The 16,266-nt window shown below is 41.6% G+C and overlaps 2 protein-coding genes across 3 annotated transcripts; both read right to left on the bottom strand.

The window, feature by feature from the left end:
- Positions 1-220: 220 nt before the first annotated feature.
- On the bottom strand, positions 221-2,351 carry LOC104449905 (cytochrome c oxidase assembly protein COX19). The gene is made up of 4 exons (XM_010064210.3): positions 2,199-2,351; positions 1,621-1,709; positions 1,384-1,481; positions 221-671 (listed from the first exon to the last, which is right to left on the bottom strand). The coding sequence occupies exons 1-4, from the start codon at positions 2,206-2,208 to the stop codon at positions 572-574; spliced, it is 297 nt and encodes a 98-aa protein (XP_010062512.2). The 5' UTR covers positions 2,209-2,351; the 3' UTR covers positions 221-571.
- An 8,445-nt stretch (positions 2,352-10,796) lies between these two features.
- LOC104449906 lies at positions 10,797-14,613 on the bottom strand. Of its 2 annotated transcripts, none has more exons than XM_010064213.3 (9): positions 14,372-14,613; positions 13,739-13,815; positions 12,926-13,154; positions 12,640-12,710; positions 12,481-12,526; positions 12,294-12,385; positions 12,064-12,160; positions 11,419-11,475; positions 10,797-11,167 (listed from the first exon to the last, which is right to left on the bottom strand). In XM_010064213.3, exons 1-9 carry the CDS (start codon positions 14,507-14,509, stop codon positions 11,051-11,053), a joined length of 924 nt encoding a protein of 307 aa, XP_010062515.1. In that variant the 5' UTR covers positions 14,510-14,613; the 3' UTR covers positions 10,797-11,050. The 2 variants fall into 2 exon arrangements, with proteins under 2 accessions (XP_010062515.1, XP_010062514.1); XM_010064212.3 differs by having other exon boundaries at positions 12,640-12,794.
- Between the last annotated feature and the right edge of the window lie 1,653 nt (positions 14,614-16,266).

Genomic DNA, 16,266 nt, shown 5'->3' on the forward strand with positions numbered 1-16,266 from the left:
CTCGCGTATGAGAAAATTCAGCTACAAGATAGGTGACCGAGTGTGAAAACACTTATATTCAGTGTGGGGTTCCCAAACTAAAAGCTGATTCACAGAAGAAAGTCATCCGTTTGACTGGAAATCATAGCAATCAGAACATGCTACGACTTGGTTTGCAGTCAGGATTGAGGGTGGGAGACACTGGCTCACAGCACCTACCATTCCCAAAGAGAATTGCTCAGAATCAGCTCAGCATTCGATCATCCAATAAAAACTGTAAAAAATATGAGTTAACAAGCACCCCCGCGTAAAAATTTCCCGCTGTCGTCTCATCGACTTCTAATTGTAGATCAGTTGTTCAGAGAGAAACTGAATAAAGTACAGCTTCAAAATTATCCTGTCAAATAAGTCACAACACATTTCGTTTTTTCCTTTTCCATTCACCTGAACTCACTGATGCAGTCGACCGAATAAAGAGAAACAGCATTGTTCGCTGCTTCAGTTTCCCAAGGACTTTGGCCGGTGTCGCCAACATGAGCAAATGTTCCTTTCGGTAGCTGTATATTCTATCCATAAGCTGGCAACTGAAAAATCACCCATTGATCCTCTTAGATTCATTCTCTAGCAGAGCTTCGGCTTCAGTTTCCTTTCCGAATCCTAGTTCGGACATGTCTTGCCTTGCCATCAAGTTCCTAAAGAATGCAAATGGTACACTCGTGAGCTCAACATATGGCTACACATTACATGAAAACCACATCTATAGACATCCACCCCATCTCCGCACCATCAGGAACATACTTATACCACACATTACAATCCTTTGTACAATCTAATTGGTCGTGTGCTGCTCAGTCTTGAGTCCTCAAGGGAATTCAGTCTTGGGAGAATCTTGCTTAGTGGTCGGGACAAGTTGACTTACTCGTGAGGCATTTCGAGTAGCTTGTAATTCTTAAACTCATGAATGATATTATTCAAGTGACATAGCAATACCCCTTCAAGAACCTTTTATTCAATCACATAGCTGGATAAACATTTAGTTTAATTCAGATAAAGCAACTCATGATGACCATATAAATCTGTTTTCGTGTCTCCTCTTTCATATGCATACGTTGAAGTGGTTCAAAGAACTACAAAAACAGACAGAAGCCCCTCATTCACGTTAGATTTCAAGGAAACTGAGAAAAAGCAGATTATAACACAGTGAAAAGCAACGTTCCACAAGATTTCTCGTAGTTATGCAACTCTACCACATTCATCCATCCCATCAAATTTGTTTGACGGGCGTGCTACATGCTTAAACTATGATATCTTAAACGAACAATTTGGATACTTTGCAAACAACAGCAGATACACAACAGCACGAAAGTGATCCATTCGAAAGCTACAGCTGCAAGGTGTACTCACTTTGCCATTCGACACTCCAAATACTTTTTGGAGAACTGTCTACATTTTTCCGATTGATGACTCGAAGATTTGAGGCAATTGAGATAATCCTTCTTCTCCTGAAGCAGAACGAGCCACAAACATGATTAAAAAAAAACCCAAAAAGAAAGTTGAAAACACACCCGACTGTTGATCAAACATTCCCAAGTGGTATAGGATTCTGGGATCTCTTTCTTGTGAAAACCACGGAAGAAGTACCAGGTCACATTCGTGCATGTGATCCAAGGGGAAGACGCCTTTCTCCGGAGGTACCGGCCGCAATCCCCTGTTCCCTCCAAATGCACCGCCTGCAAGGATTGCAAGCCACAGATGAATGCACTCGTCATGCCAGCTTGCAAGTACTATCCTACTCCTACTCGCCGCCGCTCCCTCATCGCCATTTTAGAGTGATTCGAGGAGACTAACTGCCCACCCACCCCAAGTCAGCTTTGTAATTCTTCTTCTTCGAAACAAGGAGCAGGCACTGGCACTTCTAAACTAATTCCCAAGTCAGCTTCTCTTTTTCTTCCTCAGGGAAAAAGACGCCGCTTTTCTCACGGCCCAGGTGAAATGGTTCATGCAACACGCTTACAAAGGTAAAAACATGGGCTCAATTCGCCAACGAATGATGATTCATTTCATCCCATGGAAACAGATTAAACCACTGAAAAAGCAACGGAGGAAACTACAGATATCGAAGGGGGGAAGGAAGAAAGATCGGAATCACGTCCCTTTCAAAAGCTCGATCGCAGAATCCCGCCGGAAAAATGCTCGTGAGAATCGAGGATGACGTTTACCTGCGCTCATTGCGAGTGTATCCGCACCTTGGGTGTCCGCCGGAACTTGGCAGATCGGTTCCCCACGTCGGCGCGACGACGGAATTGGCAGGCAGAGGGAAAGTGCAGATCGAGAACTCTCTCCCCCGCCGGCTCGACCGGGCCAATGGAATGGCCCGACCCAAAATTACACCCCACTCTTCGGCCCGGTTCGAGGCCCGTAATGGATGCAAATCGTACAAGACAGTCGAGTGGTCCTAGATTTCATCAGGCACCGTTCCTGTCGAACAAATTAGCCTATGTTATTTCACGTGACCAATTTTTTCAAGTTTTATGAATGAGTCGACCCAACTCACTCTGCATTAATATGGATTAAATAGATCAATATGGGTTGGACCATTTTCGACCCGACCCAAACTCGACCCAAACTCGACGCATTGATCGTAAAATTAAGATTGCCGTATAAAAATTGTGTCTATCAAGTAAAAGGGAATGAAATCTCATAATCAAAGTATAGAGAGATTGGGACACGGTAAAAAGAGATGATGAGAGATAAGGCTGCTTTATGCTCTACATACGTAACTCTAATCAGGGGAAAAAAGCGATAAGTGTTCCGTAAGCCCTACAACTTGTCACGAAACAAGATTTCGGTCTTAAAACTTCGCAAAAAGTGCATTTCAGTCCTACAACTTGTCAAAATGTTTCAAACGAGTCCTAAAATCGACGCCGTCTAATTTCTTAACGGAAAAAAAGTTTCGACGTGGCCCCGCGTGGCTTTTTTTTTAATCGTTTCTCTCCTCCGTTGCGAATAGTTTAAAAAAAAAAAAAGCCACGCATGCGTAACGACGTCGTCTCCTCCTTTCTTCTTCACCATGACGCCGTCTCTCCTCTCTTTCTTCACCACGACGCCGTCTCCTCCTTTCTCCTTCCCCACGACGCCGTCTCCTCCTTTCTCCTTCCCCACGACGCCGTCTCCTCCTCCCCCTCCCGTCTCTACTTCTTCTTTCTCTTCCGAGTGTCCCCTAAGCCCCAAATCAAATTCGTCCAAACCCTAAGCCCCAAATCGATCTCGTCCGAACCCTAAACCCCAAATCGACTCGTCCGAACCCTAAGGCCCAAATCGATCTCGTCCGAACCCTAAACCCCAAATCGAATTCGTTCGAACCCTAAGCCCCAAATCGATCTCTCATCAGAACCCTAAACCTCAAATCGATTTCGTCCTAACCCTAAGCCCCAAATCAAATTTGACAATGCATAGTTATCTTGCGATTTGGGTCCTCATCGACCTTGAGTTCGACGCTCGTCGTGAGTTCGTGTTCTTTCCTTCCTTTGACGATTGCGCGTTCGTGTGAAGATCTCGCTACGGGAGTCTCGACATCTCGCGGCGAGCGATTGGCGTCGGGGACGACGACGTGGTCAACGACGGCGATGGCGACTCCTCCTCACGCAGTATCGCTCTCTCGCATTATAGCATTTTGTTGTTTTCCATTCTCCAATACTAGTGACAAATTAGAACATTGATGCGAAGTAAGTTATGGTTGTTTATTCATTCAGTGCATTTTAAAGAGATGTTTTTGGAGATTGAAAACATCTCCTAAATCTCTCAAGTAAACACATTGCATTATGCAGAAGTTATTAATATGAAGACGTTATGAAGGAATCATAATATAGCTAATATACTTCTATTAGGTTCCTATAATACGAAGCCCAGACCAATGAGGGTAGCAACATCTGCATCAAGTAGCGTAACTCCTAATGAGGTCAACTCGGAGCCAACATGTTATTGTGGCCTTCAATCGCCAATTCTTATGGCAAAGACAAAGAAAAATGCAGGAAGAAGGTTCCATGGATGTGCTAAGTTTGATAGTCCAAGTTGCTGCAATTTCTTCATGTGGGTGGATCCAAAGATACCAAATCATGTGAGGGACATGATAGTTGACCTCCTTGAAAGAAATCAAACATTGTCTGAATCAAGCCAATCGAGGGGTGACGGAGTCGAGGTGAGCTCATTGCTAGCTGAAATAAAGACTCAAAAGGCGAAAAATAGACGTTTAAAGGTGGAGCTTGCACAAGTAAAGAAAGGAAAGATGCTATATCAATCAGCATTCATTCTATGCATGTGTTATATCGCTATATTGGTTATGTATAATGTGAAAGTTGGTGGAAATTTCTAAGTCTTCCATAGTACCTTCTATCTGAGTTTGTAAATTTGAACACTAGTTGTGGATAATTGAGATGTGAATGAAATCTGATGTGAGTTTGTAGTTTGCAAGACCGGTTGCTTGCCATGCGAGAAATTACTATCGCATTGCAAAATGTTGCTTGATTTGTGTGCTTGTCAATAGCACTACATGAGCTATTGCCACAGAATAAATTTGGAACTTCAAAATGGTGACAACTCCCTTATTATGCAATCGAGATTGTTAATTGGTGATTTTTTCATGATTTTAATAACGAGCTTGCCTCAAATGGAATGTGTAAAAATCAAGTGAAATCAAAGCGTCGCCTACAATACCTAAGTTACCTAATCAAATCTTCCATGAATCATCCAATGCGGGCCACGAGACCACGTAGAGCAAAACCCCATCATATAAAATGAAAAATTAGCAATAAGAGGTGGTGGTATCGGTTACCATTAATGCCCCGAGGAACTCGAAAAATGTATGGGAAAGAAGATGACAAAAGTATTGGAAGAATGAAAATTCTGCATGGCCAATTTCAGTAATTACCTATTAACAATCCCGAAGAGTAATTACTTTCGTGCATTATCCAAACCAAAACCAAGCATCCCACATAACTTGTTGAAACACGATTCATTGACAAAGCAACAGGCTTACATTTTCAGTGCACAAAAGGTTCTATTCAACAAAATATGCACTTTCAGTGCAGAAAATGTTCTATGCACAAACGCTACACGTCTCATACAAAAAACCAGCTAATAATTGATATACATTCACCTAACAACACCAATTTCAGCAGACATATCAATCCAATATGATGGTCTCCGGTGGTCCAGTAGGTTGAGCCTTCACTTGATTCAGAATTCTGGCGCTTTTCCTTATATATGGTCTCGCAGCGATAGGCTTTGGAGGAGTTGTTGTAGCCTGAGATGACTGAGCCTGACGTTGTAATAGTGGCTTTGGCTTTATCGCAACATGCTTTCGAGGAGGTAATGTTACACGAGATGATTGGGGTTGGGAACTTACCTGGGGTTGTGATGGTGCCTTTCGCTTTAAACCAAGATGCTTCTTCTGAGCTATTGTAGCTTGAGATGACCGAGTTTGAGAACCGGGCTCGAGGTTGTGATAGTGTCGTTCGTTTCATTGCAACGTGCTTTGGAGGAGCTACTATTGCATGATATGACTGACGTTGTGAAGTGGCCTTGGGTTGTAATAGTGGCTTCGGCGTCACCGCATTTTGTTTTCGAGGAGCTGCTGATATATGATATGACGAGGTTGTGCACCGACTTGAAATGCACCTTTGCTGTTGATGTAGCTCTTGTGACTACCCCTTTGTCCAGAGGTTAACGATTCTTGCACCAATTGTATTAGGCTACATAAGAATGAGTATCTTTTTAGCTTAAGGAGATAAGTAATTGCTATTATAAAAATTTAAAAATATTACTCACCTTGCGAATATGAAGGTTTGTCATAGGGTTTGCATCAACACCCAACCCTATCATTTTCATCCTCTTGCCTTGTGATTCTCTCTGTATCATGCAATTTTCAATGGTAGGTCTTTTAAACTGAAATAATAGAAAATTCATTCAACATCAGAACATAGTCACAATACATGTATACTTGGAGATTGAGGTATTACTTACCGGAATTTTTTCACGTCTATGCTTAGCCATTATATTGGCCGCTGCACCGCCTTCCCTTGATCCGAACGAACTTCACCAAAAGCATTGGCCTCACCACTACATCCTCTAACATCAGCACTAGCATGAGCGAAGCGGTGGCACTACATTCTCTTACATCCGCACTAGTTCGAGCGAAGCATTAACATGCCCACTATTGTCTCCTACCGAATTGGCATTTGCGAAGCATTGGCATGGCTTTCGGATCCTCCTTCAGCTACGCTTGTCATTGCTTTAGCTTTAGCCTGAATATATATTCAAAGTTACTAAATTGGAATCTTCATATACAAAACTTACAATAATGGTTAGATGACAACTTACTTGTCTTTTCCGAGCCTTGGACCAGTGGAATTAGCCCGAGATTGAGCATAAGCTTCAGCTGTACTTGCATTGGCATGAGCACTTGGATGTACATACATTGATTTGAGCATTGGATGTACGTATATTTTGAAGCATTGGATGTACGTACATTGGCCCCAGCATTGGCCTGAGAAGCACATATAAAGTATTGATTAACAACATGTTAAAGTGACATGCCCAGCATTAAGATGATCAGTTAGTTGAGGAAATACCTTTTTTAAAGGACATCCCTTGCAGTTATGTACAATTTGTTTGCAAGCAGAACAAGTCATTTGCTTACCCTCTTTAGTCATTCTATCACCTCTTACAAGCTCAATCGGTTGCTTTCTTCTACTCCTTTTGGCCTACCGGGCATGTTCTTCATTGGTGGGGGTTGAGGAGCTTCTTTATTAGTTTTATTCCAAAATTTCTGTCCTCTCACCGTAGGCATCATGAATTGATAAGCACTTAGATACTTTTCCTTGTTGAAGCACTCGGCTAGATAGTCGGTCGGATCATTTCTCTTATGGTGTATTGCACAAATGGCATGGCAACATGGAATTCCACTAAGTTCCCAAGCTCTACAAGAACAAGTTTCTAAATTCAAATCAACAACATATTTGTCACCACCTTCGTAATCTCATATCCTTCATTTCCATTCCATATCAAATGGCAATACCTACTAGCGGATGTATTCTCATGTAACTTATGCATAATCCTTGGATCGTAATTTCTAGTCCACCTAGCACATCCATCCCTCTGAGTATGCATTCTATTCATAACCATGATTCTAATATCCTCCAGCATACTCACAATGGCCTTGCACCTAGCTTCCACACACCTGCCATTGAAAGCTTCACTCAGATTATTATCAACGACATCACATTTAATATCGGTGTCAAAGAAGGCTTTGCACCAATGTTTTGGCTCAATACGGAATAAGTGATCATGACCTTCCCGAGTCGGTTCCTTCAACCTCGTCTATGCATCTCGAAATCGACATATTATTGCTCTTGACACATCTCCAAAATTGCCTCAGCAAGAATCTGTTTTCCTTTGTATTTTTGACCCCAGCTTGGAATAAATGTGCCTTGCACACATCCTATGCTCGCATTTGGCAACAGTTCAGCTACGATTGGACAAGACCCCGACAATTACCGAAAAAAAGAAAATATATATGAAAACAGAAAGAAAAACATTGTAATGTCACAATCAATTTACAAATGAAAACAGAAAAAAACAAAAAAACATACCTTTTGTTGATCACTTATCAACGCCCATCCGTCACCATTACACATATCAAGGTCTGACTTCAACAATTCGATAAACCAAGTCCATGTGTCCTTATTCTCGATTCTTACCACTGCCCATGCCACTGGATACATTTGATTGTTGTCATCCCTTCCGACGGCACATAACAACTCACCCTTGATCAAACCCCTCAAAAAACATCCATCTAATCCAATGATCTTCCTACATCCAGCCAAAAAACCTTTCTTGCAAGCATCAAAGCAAATGTAAACCCTATCAAATACTGGTAGAGAATTTGGCCATGGCCTTTCAACTTTCAATTTAAAATTGCTTGATGGGCTTGTAAAGTGTAAAGCTCTCCCAAGTAGTCGTGCATCTGTGCATATTCCTTCTTGTAATTGCCTTGCAATTCCTTTAATACTTTCAGCTTTGTTCTCCTACACCGACTGAAAGTGACATTTACTCAAGTTGTTCTCTAACTAATTTCTTTAACTCAGTGCTTTGATTTTAGGCATTGCAGAAATGAGAATCATGAAGTGCTTAGCTAAATAAGTGCTAGACACTCTCTTATTCTCGAAAGTGATACTGCATATATGCTGATTTACATACCTTCTCAAATGAAATGACCCAGTTTTTCTATCAAGAGCACCATAGATCATCCAGTTACAATTGTTCGCCACACTGGCTCTTACAACACTTTTTGTGTTCTTAGTGTATTTGATTGCTCTTTGCTCAGCCACGAATACTTCAAAATTGCATTCTTGAACTCAGTTGCATCATCAAATGTCATGCCAACAATAAATTCTGGATTTGTACCACTTTGATCATATGATGGAAACCTACTTCTCCTCCTTGAAATAACATCAACCTCTTCACTACCCTCATCATTTAAAATTGATTGAAGACTGTCTTCCTCATCGAATCAGCATACTGTTTCGTACCCAGAATCATCTAACGATTGAGTCTCATCCACAGTCGGTGGTTGGGAAGTACTAGTTGCTTCACTATAATTTAAAATTTTGAGCCTATGTCTTGCTGAAAATTCAATTAATTTTTTCCTTGCTTCAACCAGTTCAAAGTCATCATCATCACTCGCCTCTTCCATATCCACCAAATTATGTGCATCATCATCCTCTTCCTCATCTAGATCCCTATTGGCAACTCCAGCCCGATTCCCGTCACCATCAGTATTTCTAATCACATTAGACATACCTCCAGTTTTCATCTCAACACCCCCCATCTCAGCTCCTGCCTTTTCATTATCAACATGCTCAACATATAGTGTAATATTTTCAGAGCATAGATGATGATAAAATAGATCCATCACATCGGCGTTATCCCATAAATACCTAAGAGTTACTCCGTCTACAAAAGTCTTACTTCCAGGAACTCTGTAAAAGAGTTTCTCTACTCTACATACACCCAAAGCCTCAATAGCTTCAATTATACTAGACAGTGAAGGCTTACTTAAACTTATTTCAGCAACATCAGCCCTTCCACCTATGTATTCCAATGGTGGGCCACCTTTAAAGTTACCTCCATAACGAACAAAGTGACATAAACTTTGTTCTCGGCAATTGGACCTACAAGGAACGAAACAAAAAGCAGAGCACTTTCAATCATCAAATTATTGAAGCAATGTTCAAGTTCTAAATTGAAGATATTTTTATAAAAGACTAACAATCAATATAGAAACAGCAAATTAGCATAATCCGTTTTACAACCACAATGCAACTACATGATCAATAGTGAGAGCAATGTTCTAATTTGCTGCAATGTTATAATTTATCGCAAGAATTGAAAAATGCAAAACAACCATAACGCAGATAGTAAAACGCCGCTATAATGTAGAGAGTAAAACACCTTTGCAAAACAAAACAAAAAAAAATGGTAATATTACTATGACATATCCAAATACTGTAATGTAGAGAGTGATACCTGCATGAGGAGTCACCATCGCCGTCCCTAATGCTGCTCGCTCCGCCGTTGAGACGCCGAGATGCCCACAACACATATCTTTGCACGAACTCGCAATTATCAAAGAAGAGAACATAAAGTTGATGTGTGTCAAACTCGAGCTCTCTGAACTCCAAATAATGAAGAACTGAGGATGCTAACTGACATCGTTTTACATAATGCAGAGATTAAAGCACTTTTGCAAAACAAAAAAACTCGTAGCATTACCATGAGATACCCAAATGTTATAATGCGAGAGCGATACTGCGTGAGGAGGAGTCGCCATCGTCTTCGCTGACCCTGTCATCGTCCCCGACGCCAATCGCTTCACCGCTGAGATTTCCAAACTCCCGCAAAGAGGTCTTCACATGAACTCGCAATCGTCAAAGGAAGGAAAGAACACGAACTCACGACGAGCGTCAAACTCGAGGTTGATGAGGACCCAAATCGCAAGAGAACCGCAAATCATCAAATTTGGGGCTTAGGGTTCGGACGAATTCGATTTAGGACTTACGGTACGGATGAATTCGATTTGGGGCTTAGGGTTCGGACGAGTTCGATTTGGGGCTTAGGGGATACTCGGAAAGCGAAAGAATATGTAGAGATGGAGAGGGGAGGGAGAACACGACGGTGAAGAAGACATACAGACGGAGGGGGAGACGATGTCGTGGTGAAGGAGAAAGGAGGAGACGACGTCGTGGTGAAGGAGAAAGGAGGAGACGGCGTCGTGGGGAAGGAGGTTCGGACGAATTCGATTTGGGGTTTAGGGTTCGGACGAGATCGATTTGGGGCTTAGGGTTTGGACGAATTCAATTTGGGGCTTAGGGGACACTCGAATAGAGAAAGAAGAAGTAGAGACAGAGGGGGGAGGAGGAGACGGCGTCGTGGGGAAGGAGAAAGGAGGAGACGGCGTCGTGGTGAAGAAGAGAGGAGGAGACGGCGTCGTGGTGAAGAAGAAAGGAGGAGACGACGTCGTTCTGCATGCGTGGCTTTTTTTTAAAAACTATTCGCAACGGAGGAGAGAGAAACGATTAAAAAAGCCACGCGGGGGCCACGTCAGCTTTTCCGTTAAGAAATTAGACGGCGTCAATTTTAGGACTCGTTTGAAACATTTTGACAAGTTGTAGGACTGAAATGCACTTTTTGCAAGTTTTAGGACTGAAATGCACTTTCGTGACAAGTTGTAGGACTTCTGGAACACTTATCCCAAAAAAAAAAGGAAGAATATACAGTTTCCATGATTGGGCTGTATTTAGCTACATCAGGGGACGACCGCGAATCGCCTAAAGGACTAGCCGGTTCTTGGCCCCTTCCTCTCTGCTCTTCTATGGAAGGGAACGAAGAAAAATTCGGCTGCGGCGAAGTGTTCCCTATACACTAATATGAACACCCTGCTTGAACTATGGCAATTTGTGCAGAACGCTAATCTTTTCAGACGAGCTCTCAAGGACTCGGTTGCCTGAAGTCGTTAGAATGCCTGAGCTTGCAAAGGCTTGTCGGGATTTGTAAGCCTGTGTTGGTGGGGATGCTGAATCACGACAAGAATCGAATCCCCACAGCTCTTGTCGCCACAAGGGGAAGTTGGCTACATTAACGCAGACATACTTGGTCAGTAGGAAGAACATCGTATAATCTTTACCAATTTTCAAAAGGGCCAGCTAAGAGTTGAAGGGGGAGGACTTCACTAAGGGGGGGGGGGGGGAAAAAAGGCACATACAAATATTCATCGTAAGCTGGAACAAAACCGAGAAAACACACTGTTCATATCAGCCAGACCAAATCCAAATAAGCACATGTTTAAAGACTTGGCTATGCTGTCAAGTTTGAGCTTCTTACTATTCCAATGTGCCACTTGTTACGACTGAAATCTTTAAAAGTAGCTGCATCCATTTCCTGGAAAAAGTGTTAATGCGTTAGCTGAGAAGGTGTCGCATTAATCAACAGTCAAGCAAGGCTTAAAAAACAAAAGAGGGGCACAGTTAATTGGGGAAAGAGATGTCTCTAACTTCCAGGAAGCATGCAGATGATACATCTGAGTTGAGGACATGAGAAACAAGGTTGAGGGAACCAACCAAACAATGAGAGCAGATGAACTATTTCCATCTCTTTTGATAAGATTAAGAATGTACAGTTTAAATAAAAGTTGATGTAATGAGGAAGCAAAACCTTTAATAGGTTCTCGTGGTGAACAATAATTCTCAAGTTTTTAAGGAGAGAAAAGCCAAGATATTCCCACATTTATGTTGAGGTAAACATCTTATGTGTTTCTCACCATCAATTGAAACTTTGGCACCAACGTTTAATTGAACAGAAACTACAGAACTAAGGCCAACTATGTGACAAGAAATGAAAAGCAGTACACCTTTGGCCCAGAAAATTTGTATGGCAACTAAAGAATCATTGATTTCCTTTAATGAAATGAATCCAAATACAACGTAGCATTAGAGTAATCACAATTGTCTCCGAAATGAGATGACTTACAATACTGTATATAGGAGGAATAACTGTGCTGCCTTTAGATTTTACAGATGGCATGACTGTGAAGCGGGGTGCTAGGTCTTGTGATCTGAAAGTCCACCTATAATGAACATGAGCAGAATCAGCCATTCCATGTAGTTGAAGAAGTATTTCCGATTGTTATGCAAGGCCTTCATGGCTCAGAAAAGGCATATTTGATAAGGGAAACCTTCATAAACTTGTAGATCACTTACCCAATGTACAAAAATATGCAGAATATTGCCCATTCTCGAAATAACAGTCGAAGCCAGTAATTATGTGATGAGTCGTCAATGTTTACATAAATCTGGAAATGAATACCACACCGTCTTAGAAATTATACTCCCTACCTTGCCCATCAAAAAAGATCATAATATTGACGCAGATATATAGTATACTTGCCACTATTTCAGCCATTGCCACAATTTGCATTGCACCCTGAAATTTCCTGTATGGACCAAAGAAGAGCATATCAATTCAATATTTGGTAGTGCAAAAGAGGGGAAAAAAACCAACAATGCTCACAGGACTGGGGTTAAAGACAGATAGAGCACCACGTACTTGAACATGATGTACTTCATATATACAGCATCATGCATGGCATGAACATCCTCGTCTTGTATATAGTTCAACTGCTCCCTAAGCGTTGATAGATTTTGAGATATGTGGTAAAAGATTGTATAGAATGATACAAAATAATTAATCAACAGAAGCCCCTGCACCAGAATGCGTTATACGTCACAAGTTCCACCCAGGAAGAGATGCATATCTCCAATAAACACACGCATAAACAATTGCTGGGCAATCAAAAATTGAAACCAACACACACTAGCTTCATGAGGCTCACCGTAAAATAAGGAACCGATGCTCTGTAACCAACAAGAGTCAGATAAAACACACTCCCAAGTGCAGCTGTTGTACGGCGCTCTTTCACGGATAGGCGCTCACAGGTGATACAGTATCCGTGAGAAATAAGCAAGAAGGATATAAAAGAAGCTGTCTGAAAGAGTACTCCAGTTACATAGACCCCAAAAGACATCCACAGAGAACACCTCTGAAGATAAAAGCACGAATACCTGCAAAAGGCACCATATTTGCTCAATCAACTATTCAGAAAAAGAGGCAGTTGGTAACTACTGTTTACAGAGGAATGGGCATTTACACTGGGTAATCTTTCACCACAAACTGAAACAGCAATCAGTGCCACTCCAGGATTTAACATGAGTTCCCATTACAGTTCTTGGCTTTGTAAGCACATCATTTATCAACTGCTCTAGAAAGGTATAAAGCTATTCCTGTCTACAATATTTACCCATAGCAATTAATGTGGGAAACATAAATACATGTGCATATTAATCAACAACTTAATATAAACAAACAATCCTTGTTCAGACATGTACGTGAATACCTACAACTCCATAATTTTCGAAATCTTGGTTACATTATTTGAAGTGAAAAGCATGACATTGTATTGACAATGCAGAGTTTGCAGAACCGGAACAGATCACGATGTCCCAAGGAGGAAACAAAGAAGGTCCATTTTGGTACCCAACTCATCAAAATTTCAACCAACTCCGCTCTGCTCCATCTTCCATAGACAAAACTTTCACAAATAGCCAATCTCCTACCAAAAAAATAAAATAAAATAAATTTAGCTTACCAGAAAAGGAAGGAGAGCATTAGCTGCAAAGCCTTGATCAAAGGAACCGATGCTAGCGTCCACTGCAAATTACTCGTCTGCTCTAGGATAAAAATAGACAACGGAAGACAAAATCAAAATCACTTTCGAGGAAAAAGAAAAGGAAAAGATATCTCTTCACGAAAAGAAATAGCTTTTTCATGTAAAATAACAACCACCGCCCCACAACCCAAAGAACAAAAAAGAAAAGAAACAGGAGAAGAAGAAGAAGAAGAAGAAAAACAAGATAAGACATGCCTGGACTTCAACATGGAACATCGACCTTCTTCGATATGCTAGCTAATATGCTCACAGAGAAACAGAGAGTGTGACATGGAATCTACGAAAGTGTTCAAAACGAATGACGTTCTTCACTAAGTTCAGCCAGACTCAAGAGAAAACACAAAGATGCGCAAAGACGAAGTTTTGACGGACAATGGATTCACCTCAACCGGAGCTCTTTCAACAAATGGGACGGCGAGGAAAACATTTCCCGCAACTACTGACGAGAAACAGAACAATCAATTCCCCCACTCGAACACAGCTAACCCACCTGACCCCAGCTAACGAAACGACAGACCGATCGACGGAGAGAGAGAGAGAGAGAAGCAGGACCTGAAAGTGGGCGTTGCGGTAGGTGTTGAAGGTCCAAGAGCAAGCGGAGACGACCCAGATCGCGAGGAAGGCCAGGTACAACGAAGGCAGCGGCCGGTAGGACTCGTCGAGGCCGAGACGGTACGGCGCCGCGTCCATCTCCGGCGGACCCTGCCGACTGGAGCCGGCGGCGGCGACGACGACGACGGTTATAAGCGTGTGTTTCCGGCACCCGCCTGAGTTTCAGCCTTTCAGTTGCAGAGAGAGCGAGAGAGAGAGAGAGGATCGCATGCGGGGCTATTTATAGTCTCATACGGTTGACACGCGCTCCACGTGTCGGCTCGTGCAATTCGATTTGGGCTCCACACGTAGACGAGAAGAAGAAAATTCGATTTTCCATTTTCAAAACGGCGATATTCTAGTTAGAATATACCGAATTATAGGAAATCATCTCGAACAGAACTATATTTCAAAAACAAAAGTATGTATACTGGATTTTTAGCTCCCACCATGAAAAACCCATTTTTTGTTTATCGGTTATCTAAATAAAGTCAGAAGATCAATGTTTTAAGTATATTAACATTATAATATTGAAGTGAGTGTTCCCTAATTTAATAGGGAGGAAAGATTATTGGCTCATTTTTATTTTTATTTTTTATGGAACGATGTAGTTAGTGGATATAAGTGCGAGATGGCGTCATGTAATTTCTTTTATTATTTTCAATTTTGTTCTTCTTCTTTTTTTCATCTTTCTCCTTTCTGAGTTTTTTTGTTGCCAGAGACGACGTCGGATGGTTCAACAAAACCCACCTCGGCCGTGCCCTCCCCGATTTCAGGGCCGGTTCTGGGCGCACGCGCCACACACCGACTTTGCGCTCATTCAAAGATCGTTCCGTTGTTTCTCCCGCGCCGCGGCGCTCCAAGAAAACCAACGCAGAGCACATGGATCGAATGTCCGTTCCGGGCCCTCGGCTCGACCCCCCCACGTACTTGTTGCGGCCATGGGAATTCGAATGCGCATGTAGATCGCGCGTGCAAACGCAGTTTCCATGACCATAGAGCGCATGATAGCCAGCGTGGACTTTCCAGGGTTGTAGTGCACGGCGGCAGCGGCACGGTTTAGTTGTCTAGTATGTCGATTACCTGCTCGCCGTGGATGTTCCTTTAGTGATTTAGAAACAAGGGGGTAACATGGCTCTTACTAGGGATGAGTATTGCCTAGGAATCTGCATAGTCAGATTCCAGATTTTACAATATACAAGATAGGTTTTAGGTTCCAAAATTTGAAAAAACTATTCTCACAAGTGAGTTTCAAATTCTATGTAGAATTGAAAATTCGGAATACATTTTTATATTTTTCTTATTTTATATCTTTACTGAATCCTATCCGTTTTATAACATTCAACGATGAAAATATAATCTGAACTCGCTAATCAAAATTTCTATTTTTGACGATATTCATGAGTGTGACTTTTATTTCATTAATATTTCATAATCTTCATCAATGAATAGTAACAAATGATTATCATCATAAATGAAGATTTACTATAATTATTCAATTAAAAGTACAACTAGAACTTAATTAGACCCTAAACTTATGATGAGATAAGTTTTAGATCCCTTGGTATGCAAATTAGGTTCCAGGCCTAATTTGAAATCTTAAACTGCTTACCCCTAGCTTTGACTATCTCAATGGTCTATTCTACCTTCTTCTTTTTTAATTCTGCATATTCAAGTATAGAAAAGACCAAAACAGAAAGGTTGAACAACCTAACACAAAACATGGCAGTTTCGTACCAAGTTATGATGGAAGGAGGGAATGTATGCGTCGATCCATCGGACCAACAACCACACTGGAAATCATCACGCAATGTCCTGTAATTGGACTCGTTAGGAAGTTCTTGGGGAGCTGTCCA

Source organism: Eucalyptus grandis, chromosome 6, assembly GCF_016545825.1.
Source record: "Eucalyptus grandis isolate ANBG69807.140 chromosome 6, ASM1654582v1, whole genome shotgun sequence".
NCBI classification, from domain to species: Eukaryota; Viridiplantae; Streptophyta; class Magnoliopsida; order Myrtales; family Myrtaceae; genus Eucalyptus; species Eucalyptus grandis.